The 12,165-nt window shown below is 53.3% G+C and overlaps 1 protein-coding gene across 2 annotated transcripts; it reads left to right on the top strand.

Annotated features, from left to right (window-relative positions):
- The first annotated feature begins 767 nt into the window (after window positions 1–767).
- B4galt7 (beta-1,4-galactosyltransferase 7) lies at window positions 768–10,304 on the top strand. 2 transcript variants are annotated; one of them, XM_090325400.1, is made up of 6 exons: window positions 768–911; window positions 6,088–6,450; window positions 7,516–7,741; window positions 8,688–8,771; window positions 9,042–9,146; window positions 9,617–10,304. In XM_090325400.1, exons 1-6 carry the CDS (start codon window positions 862–864, stop codon window positions 9,770–9,772), a joined length of 984 nt encoding a protein of 327 aa, XP_090181526.1. In that variant the 5' UTR covers window positions 768–861; the 3' UTR covers window positions 9,773–10,304. The 2 variants fall into 2 exon arrangements, with proteins under 2 accessions (XP_090181526.1, XP_090181525.1); XM_090325399.1 differs by lacking the exon at window positions 768–911 and adding an exon at window positions 4,099–4,286.
- The last annotated feature ends 1,861 nt before the right edge of the window (window positions 10,305–12,165 follow it).

The raw sequence follows: 12,165 nt of genomic DNA, 5'->3' as shown, positions 1-12,165 counted from the left end.
TTTCTTGACTGACCTTGGGTAGGCCTATGAGCACTGGATGTGCTAAATTTTGGAGTGACCTAGAAGAGTCGACAGGATGGGGAAGGGATGGGTGGTAAGTTTCAGAGTTTAGGAGGAAAGAGTTACTGGGGAAGAACACATGACGTCATCATAGGCTGCCGTCAAACTATGATTTGGCCTCTGAGTATGGAAGAGGGGCCAGAGGGTCAGGACCAGGGAAATGGTCAGATTTCAAGGTGAGAGGGTTTTCACCTCCCAATTCCAAAAATATGCCCAGCTATCATTCACAACAGCGTTGACTGTGCTGGGTGCAGTTTGCATTTTCTCCAATGACCTTCTCTCCACAATCACTGAGGACCCGATTACAGCTCATGATTGCCCCCATTCCAATTGTAGAATCAGATTGCAAACCCAGCCTGTCTAAAGAACCGGGCTCTTGACTCCGTCTTGGGAGAGGCCCACGGATCCCAACACTAGCTGGCTGGGCCTCCAGATCTAGGGTGGAGGAAGAACACAGCGCCTGGGCGACTCCCAGGATGGTCCTCGGCAAGAGGAGAAAGCTGTCTCAGTCAGGGCGGGCTTGCGAGTCCACATCCGGCCCCAGCCCGACTCCCGGAGGCCGTGGGAACTCGGCTCCCCAGGGGCGGAAGCGCCCACGTGTCCCTCCGCAGGCGGAACCTTGGCGCCGGTGGCTGCGCGGCGCGGCCGGACCGGAAGAGGTGGTGGACCGAGGGGGCGGGGCGGACTCAAAGACCAACGGACCGGGGGCGGGGCAGGGGGCGGGGCCGCCGCGTAGGCCCCGCAGGCCGGGCCGGCCGGGCTGCAGCTCGGGGCCCATGCGCCGCCGCCGAGGCCCCCACGATGTTCCCGTCGCGGAGGAAAGCGGCGCAGCTGCCCTGGGAGGACGGCAGGTGAGCGGTGGCGGCGGCTGCCCGGGTCCGCTCCGGGCCGCCCGGCCGAGTGCGGGAGCCCCTGGCGGCCGCGGCGCCGAGGCTGCGGGCCCGGAGGGTCCCTGGCGCTCAGTGGGGACGACAGCCGTGGGTCTCCGCCGGTGTCACCCCACCCCTCTCCCTCTGGACCTCCTTTTGGGGCTCTGAGCTTCTCACGACTGTCTTTCCATTCTTCTTTACCTGCTGGCGTCGGTTCTTTTTTTATTTTCCTTTTCGTTTTTCCAGCGGGTCCCTCGGACTCCTTGCACTGCAGCTCAAGCCTTGTAATCTCCAAGTCTCTAAGGGTCTCCATTCCCCCTCTCGGATCTCGGTTCTCCCGATCCCTCGTCACAACTAGGTGTCTTCGATTTGCCTTCCTTCATTTGCCTGTGACTCAGAAAAACACACCAAACCCAAGTTTTCCTGTGCTCTAGTCGGCTTGGTCTAGCTTGTACCCCGCCCGCCATAAACACCCATTAGTTCATTTCCTATGGAGCTGCCCTTTCCCTGAGGCCTGCTGCGTGGGTTTGGAGTGAACCAACCCCGAGGTAAGGAGGTTTCTTGCTAGAGAATGGGCCCAAACCGCGTGCTGGTGGCTCCTGGCTACTCAGGAGGCTGAGATCTGAGGATTGTGGTTCAAAGCCAGCTCGGGCAGGAAAACTAGGGAGACACTTAGCTCCAATTAACCAGCAAAAAGCCGGAATGGAGCTGTGGTTCAAGAGTTAGAGCACCAGCCTTGAGCAAAAGAGCTAAGGTTCAAGTCCTCAGTACTGACACGCACACAGTTACTTTCATGCCAAGATTTATGGGGACACCCGCATTTCAGGTTTGAGAGGTTTGCAGGGCCCCAAACTATCTACAGGTCATATGATAGTGTTTTCATTGTTGTTGTTGTTGTTTTTGCCGGTCCTGGGCTGATTGTTTTTCAGACTTGATGAGGAAATGCAAAGACAAATATCTCTAGTGGCTCATGCCTGCAATTGTAGCTATCCCAAACCTAGCTCTCTGGGAGGCTGAGATCTAAGGATGGTTGGTTTAGAGCCAGGTGGAGTTGACAAATTCTAAAAGCGCCTATCTCCAGTTAACCTACAAGAATCCGGAAGTGGAGATGTGGCTTAAGTTGTAGAGCCAAAAAAAAAAAAAAAAAGAGGAAGGTAGAAATACAATAGAAGGGGGCCAGTAGCATAGCCTAGTGGCAGAGTGCTTGCCCAACATGCAGGAAACCCTGGGTTCAATTCCTCAGTACTACATACACAGAAAAGGCTGGAAGTGGCACTGTGGCCTAGGTAGTATTGCGCTAGCCTTAATCCTAGCTACTCAGAAGGCTTAGATCTGAGGATCACAGTTCAAAGCCAGCGGGGGCACTAAAAAGTGGCTGAGGCTGTTATCTTCAATTAACCACCAGAAAACTGCAGTAGAATTATGGCTCAAGGGATAGGGTGTTATACTTGAGCTGAAGAGCTCAGGGACAATGCCCAGGCCCAGAGTTCAAGTCCCACAACTGACCAGAAAAAAAAAAATTGTCCAAGGACTGTATCCATGGTATGAGTTCAAGCCCCAGGGCTGGAAAAAAAAAGAAAAAAAACAAAAGGAAGAAAAAGAAAAGAAAAAAGATAAAGAAAAAGAAATACAATTGAATGCTTGGTCTATACATTCAGGACTATACAAGAATCCTGTTCAGTAGCTAGGTGATCAGAAACAGATCACTTAATGTTTCTGACCTCAGTTTTCCATCTCTGAAATAGGCTCCAACTATCCTTTAGGGGTATTTGGAGATCATCTATGTAAGACCTTTGGCACTGTGTCTGCCTCAGAGAAGGTAACAGTTACCTTCTGTCTTTGCACTTTTTTTTTTTTTTTTGGTCATGGGGCTTAAACTCAGCCTGGGTCCTGTCCCTGAGCTCTTCAGCTCAAGGCTACTGCCTTACCCTTGAGCCAAGCCCCACTTCCCGTTTTCTAGAGGTTAATTGGAGATAAGCATCTCAGGTCCTTTTGTGCCCGGGCTGGCTTTAAACCTTAATCCTCAGATCTCAGCTTCCTGAGTAGCTAGGATTACAGGCATGAGGCACCTCACCCAGCTTACCTTTGCACTTTTTTTTTTTTTTGCCAGTCCTGGGCTTGGGCTTGGGCTCAGGGCCTGAGCACTGTCCTTGAACTTTCTCAAGGCTAGAGCTCTACCACTGGAGCTTCAGCACCACTTCCGGCTTTTTTCTATGTATGTGGTACCGAGGAATTGAACCTGGATCTTCGTACATGCTAGGCAAGTACTTTTCCACTAGGCCAAGCAAGCTCCCGGCCATTGCCTTTGCACTTTTGAGGAGTGGTACCTTCTTTCTTTCTTTATTTATTTAAATAACAGTGGCACTTTAGAGACTCTAAAATAATGGCTTCCATAAAATGTTTGTCAATTATTGCTCTTAAAGTCGAAAGGCTCATGGTTAGAAATAAAAAAAAGGGTGGTACCTTCTTAATACCCCTAACGTGTTTATAAGAGAAGAGCTGAAAGGAAATGGAAATTGCCATTTCCTGATTCTTTTTTTTTTTTTTTGCCAGTCCTGGGCTTGAGCTCAGGGCCTGAGCACTGTCCTTGGACTTTCTCAAGGCTAGAGCTCTACCACTTGAGCCTCAGCACCACTTCTGGCTTTTTTTCTATGTATGTGGTACCGAGGAATCGAACCCGGGTCTTCATGCATGCTAGGCAAGCACTTTAACCACTAGGCCAAACTCCCGGCCCATTTCCTGATTCTTTCCATGACTAGATTCTCAGGAAAGTGTCGTGATGTCCATCTGTATTTTTCACCTAGAAGTACAAACAGCCACTGCAGGAAGTGCAGGCTTGTGTGGTAATTGAGCGTGGCCTGCTTGGGTTTGGAGCTGCTGCCTGCTAGCGTTGAACAGTGATGGGTGAAGGCCCGGAAAGCCTCTAGATTGCCCACACTGAGCCGGAGTAGCCAGGGATTTGAGGAGCAGCGGGGATTGCAGTCTGGAAACCTGCCACCAGGTGGCACCAAGAGCAGTTGTTTTCAGTGTCCTCTCTGCAGAAGAATTGGAGGCTCAGTAGTTTGGGCCTTTAGAGAAGGCATAGGAGGAGAGTTTACGTGGGGCAAGCGGGATAGAAGGAACAGTGCCAGGAAGAGTGTGGACTGGACAGTCCTTGTCTATTCATAGCCGAGGTAATGGTCCCTACTTCTTCCCCCAAAGGATGGATGTTACTTTGAGGCCATTGTCCTCGTCTCCATCCTGCCCCCAGAAAGTGCCCAGAGCTCGAGAGAGAATCTGTAGAGGTCCCAGCCTTCCCAGGCCACTTGCAGACCTGGGCTCTGCCCTTCCCCAGAGGAAACCACTGGACCTTAGAGGGTAAGTCAGGAGGTCTGTGAAGGTGTCACCACCTCTCCTCTGTGTGTGGAAACCCGGGCCTGGCTTCATGGATGGCTGATGGCTTCTAAACTGGCAGATGTATCTCTAGAGCAAGGTATAGGCTCTGGACTGGCTTTCGTGTGTGGCTCAAAGCATGCCTGGCCTGCTTTATCCCTTCCTTTCACTGACTTCACAAGCCCTTGTGTTGTGTGACCTGGGCTGGGGCCACAGGTAGGAGCTGGGACAGGGTCTGACAGGCAGGGTCACGTGAGTCATTATGTAAGTGCAAGATGCTCTGAGAACTTGCTGGGAAGATTGGGGATTATGTACCTGTGGCTTTGGAATTTGGCTCCGAAGAACCAGGGACTTGCAGGCAGGTAAAATAGGGCAGGGCGTGTCTGGAGTCTCCTCTGATAATACTGAAGTGGTCAGAGTGGGGTCAGGACCCAGGTGAGTGAAGATCTCTTGGGTTCTTAGGAAGAAGAGTCTTTAAGACCTGAGAGCAAACCTGTGACTCTTAGAGGCTGTGAAGTTGCTACTTTTACTTTTCATAGGTTATTACAGAGGAAGCTTTTCTTAGATTTCTCAGATCCTTTTCCCGCTCAACCTAGAACTTCCAGAGAAGGAGAAAAAGAATAGGGTGGATTCCACTTGTTCCTTTCTTTTATTATTGTCTGTCGGGGGGCTTGAACTTGGGGTCTGGCACTGTCCCTGAGGGCCTTTGCTCAAGGCGCTCCAGCACGTTGAACCACAGCTCCACTTCTAGTTTTCTGGTAGTTAGTTGGAGATAAGAATCTCAAGGATTTTTCTGTGTCTGCTGGCTTTGAACCGAGATCCTCAGATCCCAGCTTCCTGAGTAATTAGGATTACAGGTGTGAGTTACTGCACCTGGCTGGCTTTCTTTTTCCTTTCTTTCTTTCTTTCTTTCTTTCTTTCTGTCTGTCTGTCTGTCTGTCTGTCTGTCTGTCTGTCTGTCTGTCTTTCTTTCCTCTGTGTAGCTCAGGCTGCCTTCAAACAAAATCCTCTTGGCTTAGCCTCCAAGCCTGGCTCTAAACCTATTTCTCATACTTGGTTGCCTAAAGAACAGCGCATCTCTCAGCATTGCTGAGAAGGCATTCATTCAGTCGTTTGTCCAGTTTCTGAAATGAGCCTGGCTGCTACCCCCTGTATTTGTCTCTTTTTCTCCTCTTCTGTCTCTTATCCCTGGTCTCATGGGATATCTCTGGGACTGAGCCTTGAGATGACCCAGTAAGCTGCCACTGTTTGTTTGGATATGGCATTGCTTTGGGGGCAAATCTGAGTTCCCCGAGGGAATATTGGTTGTTTTACCTGGAGCTCATGCTAGCATACACCCCTCTCTTGAGGGCATTTTCTAATTAGCCAAAGAAGAGAATGAGACCAAGTACAGAAGTAACACAGCCTCAGCTACTCAGGAGGCTGAGATCTGAGAATCGCAGTTCAAAGCCAGACTTGGGCAGGAAGGCCTGTGAGACTCTTGATCTCCAGTGAACCAGATGTGGAGTTATGATTCAAATGGTAGAATGCTAGTCTTGAGCCCCAAATAACTCACAACAGTGCCCAGAACCTGAGTTCAAGCCCCTAGGAATGGCACTAGGAGGGTGGGGAGAGAGGAGAGGGTGCAAGCAGGAGTCTGAGGGATGGTGGAGCATGAGAGGAAAGTTGCTGTGTGCTGATGGCTAGGTGCTTGGGGGGCCTATGTGTGGGGAGACCAGAGGGGCTGTCTGTTTGGAGGCCCCTGTTTGGCCATGGCTTTCTGACCCCATCTTTTCCCTTGTCCCAGGTCCAGGTTGCTTCCTGGTGGATTTCCCCGGAAATGCTCCGTTTTCCACCTCTTCGTTGCCTGTCTCTTCCTGGGCTTCTTCTCCCTGCTCTGGCTGCAGCTCAGCTGCTCCGGTGACATGGCCCAGCCAGGCAAAGGACAAGGACAGGAGACCCCCGGGCCACCCCGGGCCTGCCCCCCAGAGCCGCCCCCCGAACACTGGGAGGAAGATGCGTCCTGGGCCCCCCACCGCCTGGCCGTGCTAGTGCCCTTCCGCGAACGCTTTGAGGAGCTGATGGTATTTGTACCCCACATGCACCGCTTCCTGAGCAGGAAGAAGATCAGGCACCACATCTACGTGCTCAACCAGGTGGATCACCTCCGGTACGCGCCGTCCCTGAGGCCAGGCCCACAGGGGCCCGGGGCAGCCAGGGGGAGGTGGGTAGGGACCGTGCGAAATCTGCCTTCGAGGGTGAGCTCGGATCCACTTGTCCGTTCTAGAAAGATCTCTTTGGTTGCTCTGTGTAGACAAAATCATACCAGGATACTCGGGTGCCAGTGGCTCACCCCGGAGCTCTGAGCGAGTCTGTTCAAAGCCAACCAGGGACGGAAGTCTGTGAGACTCACAGCCAGAAAAGCCAGCAATGGAGCTGTGGCTCAAGTGGTAGAGCGCCAACCTTGAGTGAAAAGTCAGCTCATTTTACAGTGCCCAGGTGCCCAGATCAAGGGCTGGTGTACCAGCGTAAGGGGTGAAACGTGGATCCTGGCAGGGTGGTCACCGTGGTGATCGGATGAGTTGTCATGGAGGAAGGTCTTGTTGGTGATGGCCAGGAGAGCTGGGTCTTCCGTTTCCTACACTCCTGTGTTCCCCTAGACTCTGACAGTGCTGGCTGAGAGAACAGCCATCTTGGCTCCAGCATCTCCACACGCTGCCTGCTCCCTTCCTGTCTCCCTCCGTTGGTTTGGGGCTGAGAGCAGGGCTTTATTTTCTCCCAGTCATCTAGTGCGTCTTTGTACTGATTCTGGCACGTAGTAAGCTCTTTGCGGCCTTTGTTTGGTAGGTGGGGGGGGGAGGGCCCCACACAGTAAAGTCACTGTTGGGGGAGGGTCACCCAAATCCCCCAGAATGGGCAAAACACAACTTCTGTGTGTCTGTCTCAGTGGCTGGAACTTGGGGTCTGAGTGCTGTCCCTTCGATTTTTCACTCAAGGCTAGGTGGCTCCACTTTAGCATTTTGGGGGGCGGTTCATTGGCTTTTCCTGCTCCAGCTGGCTTTGAACCGCGATCCTCAGATCTTAGCCTCCTGAGTGGCTGCGCTTACCAGCGTGTGCCACCATTGCCCGGTGTAGAAGCAACCATGGTGGGCGGGCGGTGGGGTGGGCACGCCCTGGGAGGAAGCAGACTCGCTGCCCCCTTCTGAGCCTCCCCCCCCCCCCCACACACACACAGCTTCAACCGAGCAGCACTCATCAACGTGGGCTTTCTGGAGAGCAGCAACAGCACGGACTACATCGCCATGCATGACGTGGACCTGCTCCCTCTCAACGAGGAGCTAGACTATGGCTTCCCTGAGTCTGGCCCCTTCCACGTGGCCTCTCCGGAGCTCCATCCGCTCTACCACTACAAGACCTACGTGGGGGGCATCCTGCTGCTTTCCAAGCAACACTACCAACTGGTGAGGGCCTCCCCCTGTCCCCCCCCCCCCCCGCAAGGTTGCCTGGGAGAGGGAGTCCCACCCCACACGTGACTCATGCCTGTCATCCCAGTTACTCAGGAGACAGATCTGGGATCGAGGTTCAAAGCCAGTCCTGGCGGGAAAAATCTGTGAGACTCTCTATCTCCTCCTAAGCCCCCCAAAAGCTAGAAATGGAGCTGCTGAGGCTCAATTGGTAGAGCACTAGTCTTGAGCAAAAGCTCACACACACACAGCACCCAGGCCCACCGGCTTCCAATGACTCTAAGTCAGGCCCTGGGCTCCCAATGACTTTGTGCCATTGAGGCACATGCAAAGGCAGAAATGGTCCCAGAGCTCAGCCCGCTCTCCCCCTTCCTCCCCCATCCCTCCCTCTCCCCTTCTCTCTCCCAGGAGAGCCCAGGGCAGAGCCACAAATGAGAACAGAGGGGAAGGCAGAAACTAGCATCCACGCGTGGGTGCTTTTGCTCCCTGCCTCCCAAAGAAGACCCTGTAGCCAGTCACACACTTATTTTTTTTTCCCCCTTGTACTGTTCCTAGGGCTTGAACTCAGGGCCTTGGCCCTGTCCTTGAGCTTTTGCGCTCCAGGTTCAGGCTCTATTACTTGAGCTACAGTTCTACTTCTGGCTTTGTGTTGTTCATTGGAGATTAAGAGTGTCACAGATTTTCCTGTCTTTGCTGGCTTTGAACCAGGAACCTTGGATCTCAGCCTCCCGAGTAGCTAGGGTGACAGGTGTGAGCCAGTGGCATTTTTGAGCTACCAATAGTCACAGGTTCAAGGTCCCACAGACCTGCAAGCGTGTTCACTGGGAACAGCCAGGGAGGAAAGGGCAGCCTGGCTTGTCCCCTTCAGGCTGCATTCTTGTGCAGGGCAACCGTGGGAGGCGAGAGTGTGTGACATTTGTTGCCCCCCATTTCTCTCTGTCAGTGCAATGGAATGTCCAACCGCTTCTGGGGCTGGGGCCGTGAGGATGATGAATTCTATCGGCGCATCAAGGGAGCTGGGCTCCAGGTAAAGCTTGCCCCAGGGCCTGCCACCTCCTCAGCTAGTGTACTACCTGCAAAGTTTGGGGTTTTAGCAGGATCCTCTCTGGTTCTAACTCACCCCTGGCCCCAATTTGCAGTCTTCTCCCCTGGACTTCAGGCTCCTCTTCCGCAGGATTTGCCTCTATGCGTCCACTTTCAGCCTCCAGGCAGGCAGAAGGACCTGAGAGGAGCCTAGTGGCAAGGCCAAGGCCCCTCAAGGGGCCAGCCTGACTGCCACTTCCTTTGGTCTCCATAGCTCTTCCGTCCCTCGGGAATCACAACTGGGTACAAGACGTTTCGCCATCTGCATGACCCAGCCTGGCGGAAGAGGGACCAGAAGCGCATCGCAGCTCAAAAACAGGTGCTGGCTGCTCTCCTCTCCAGGGCTGCTTAGGTGGTGCTGTGGGGAGCCATGTCACCCACTTCTCCTTGGGCCCCATGGCCCCAGTCAGCTGCCCAGCTGGGCCCAGGTCAGTGGATGGGCACTGCCTGCTCTGGGTGGCTGCCATGCACTCTCTGGGCACCGTGGGTCAGTGCAGGCCACAGGGTCCATGCAGGCTGCGGGGTGGGGGTGGGGAGAACCCTGGTGAGACCTGGTGTGGGGTCCCCCATCCTTCTCTGGGGCACTTGGCTGAGACCTGTTCACAGAAGCACCCGCTTTCCTGCCCACCACGGGATTGCAGCCTTGGCAGGAGTCGAGTCTGCCGGGCTGTGGAGTCCACCTTTCTCAGTGGGGGAATCACAGCGCCTCCAGTGACAAGAGTCGTGGGGGTGAGGAGACAGCAGGCCGCACCGAGAGTCCTGAGCCCGTGCTCTTGGCTTCCTTTGCAGGAGCAATTCAAGGTGGACCGGGAAGGGGGCCTGAGCACGGTGAAGTACCGGGTGGAGTCCCGCACCAGCCTGCTGGTGGCCGGGGCCCCCTGCACTGTCCTCAACATCCTGCTGGACTGTGACAAAGCCGCCACTCCTTGGTGTACATTTGGCTGAGGTGGCTACAGAGTAGAGAAGCTTAAGCGCCGCCCAGAGGCCACACTGCTGCTCGGGCTCAACAGCAGACCTCAGGCCTTGGGCCTGGCTCCACTAGGATGTGGAGTGGCCTGAAGAAATAGCTCTGAATTGGCAGGCGCTCATCATGCCCGCCTGCAGAGGCAGGCCACAGTCAAGACACCTGAGGTGCCAGGGTGCTGCTGAAAGTGGATCGTGATCAAAGAGAGGCTGGAAAGGGACTTGGGGGTGACATTGTGCACCCGCCTTCGTTCACATCCAGGCCCATCAGCAGTGGGAGCCTTGAACAGGACAGCCTCCAGTCAGACTCACTTTTGTCCTCTCCCACTGGACAGGCTCATGCAGTAAGGGTTCAGACATGCGGCTGTGAGGTGGCGGTGGGAGAAGCCCCTCGGAAGGGAGCAGCTGAGCTGCCCGGCACAGGCCTGTTGGACACCACGCAGGACTGTGGGCTGGCTACCACCACGTATTCTGATTGTGCAAGAGAAACAAGAATGCTGGATTTTGAAGTGTTCTGATTTATTCATTTATTTATTTTGGTGCCCGTCCTGGGACTTGCACTCAGGCGCAGTCCCTGAGCTTCTTTTGCTCAAGGCTAGCACTCTACCCCATGAGCCACAGCTCCTCTTTTAATTTTTTTTTTTTGGCTAGCTTTTTGGAGATAATTGTCTCATGGACTTTCCTTGCTCTGGCTGGCTTCAAGTTGTGATGATCCTTAGATCCCAGCCTCTTGAGTAGCTATAGGATTACAGTCCTGTGAACTACTGCACCAGCTTATTATTATTATTATTTTTAATGATCAACTCATGGAAACTTTGGGGAAAAAAAAAAAACTGTGGCAGGCTTAACAAATGTTATGTGAACCATTGGTTTTCACCTTTGGCTGAGAGGAACGGGGAGAGAAACCCAGTGACAGCTGGCAAGCAGAGGGGTGGAATAGATGGGACTTGGCAGGTCTGAGTGGGCACAAGATTGCAAGCTTCTGGGAAGTTTCCTCGGGGCCCATTGGGTAGTCTGCCTTCAGGCCGGGTGGGTTGGACTCTGGCTGGGAACTGTGATTCACCAAGACCAAACACAGCCTGGACTTAGGGTAGCGAAGGGCAGGCCACCACGCCTTAGGGTGAGGCTTGAGGAAGGAGGCTTGAGGTGGGAGAAGAAGATGGGGAGGAAAGGAGAATTCCTGTCCTGTTCTCACAGCATGAGGGGAGGGTTCCAGCTATCTCCAGAGACCTTGGTGGAGAGGAGCGAAGTCTGGGCTGAGAGCAGAGGTGAGGGGCCTGCAAGGCACTGTGCTCCTTCAGGGTATTTTACTGGCACAGGTTTGAGACAGAAGCCAGAGGTGATTGAGATACTTGGACACCTGAAGTGCATGCAGACAGAGGTAAGAAGAGTAAAACTAGCTGGGTTGGGGCCAGGAGTGGTAGAGTGCTTCCCTAGCATTCACAAGGACCCGGATTCAATTCCCTGGTATCACATACACAGAAAAAGCCCCATTGGTGCTGTGGCCCAAGTGGTAGAGTTCTAGCCTTGAGAAAGCCCAAGGACAGTGCTCAGGCCTTGAGTTTAAGTCCCAGGACTGCCTGGGGGGGGGGGGGGGGAAGCTAGCTGGGCACCAGTGGCTCACACCTGTCATCCTAGCAACCCAGAAGGCTGACAAGAAAGTCATGAGACTCTTAACTCCAGTAAACTACCAGAAAGCCAGGAGTAGAGCTGTGGCTCAAGTGGTAGAGCGCCAGCCGTGGATACAAAAGCTTAGGGACAGTGCCCAGGGCCTGCTACTCAAGCCCTGGGACCAGCACACACACATACCCAAGCACACACAAAACCCTGCACCCTACATTTTCCTCCATGGGAGGCCAGGGGAAGAAAACACAGTACCTCAGTTGCTTGCTTTATGGACTTCCTGCCTTGCTAACTTGGGTGTGGAGAAGACACCAGACTATGGTATTTGCCATGGTGTTGGAATAACTCCCACTACTGAGTATGTGTCCCAGCAAAGGCTGGGGCTTCAGGACTCAGAGTCATTTGTCCAAAAGCTGGATCCTTTTTTGTTTTTGCCAGGCTTGAACTCAGGGCCGAGGTGCTGTCCCTAAGGTTGGTTGGTTTCTTTCTTTCTTTCTTTCTTTCTTTCTTTCTTTCTTTCTTTCTTTCTTTCTTTCTTTTTTGGTAGTTAATTGAACTTTTAGATACTTTCCTGTCCCAGTCTGGGCTTTGAATCACAATTCTCAGATCTAGCTAGGATTCTATGAACTATTTATTTATTTATTTATTTATTGCCAGTCCTGGGCTTGAGCTCAGGGCCTGAGCACTGTCCTTGGACTTTCGCAAGGTTAGAGCTCTACCACTTGAGCCTCAGCACCACTTCCGGCTTTTTT

The sequence above is a fragment of the Megascapheus bottae genome, chromosome 38 (genome assembly GCF_031878675.1).
Source record: "Megascapheus bottae isolate mThoBot1 chromosome 38, mThoBot2.hap1, whole genome shotgun sequence".
Taxonomy (NCBI): Eukaryota; Metazoa; Chordata; class Mammalia; order Rodentia; family Geomyidae; genus Megascapheus; species Megascapheus bottae.
This window is presented reverse-complemented; position numbering and strand designations above follow the sequence as displayed.

Excerpts from the sequence above, each read along its gene's own strand:
- B4galt7 (XM_090325399.1), top strand. The coding sequence starts at position 4,132 with ATGGATGTTACTTTGAGGCCATTGTCCTCGTCTCCATCCTGCCCCCAG. Across the intron at positions 4,287-6,087 it reads AAACCACTGGACCTTAGAGG|GTCCAGGTTGCTTCCTGGTG; the intron begins GTAAGTCAGGAG and ends CCCTTGTCCCAG. Across the intron at positions 9,147-9,616 it reads GCATCGCAGCTCAAAAACAG|GAGCAATTCAAGGTGGACCG; the intron begins GTGCTGGCTGCT and ends CTTCCTTTGCAG.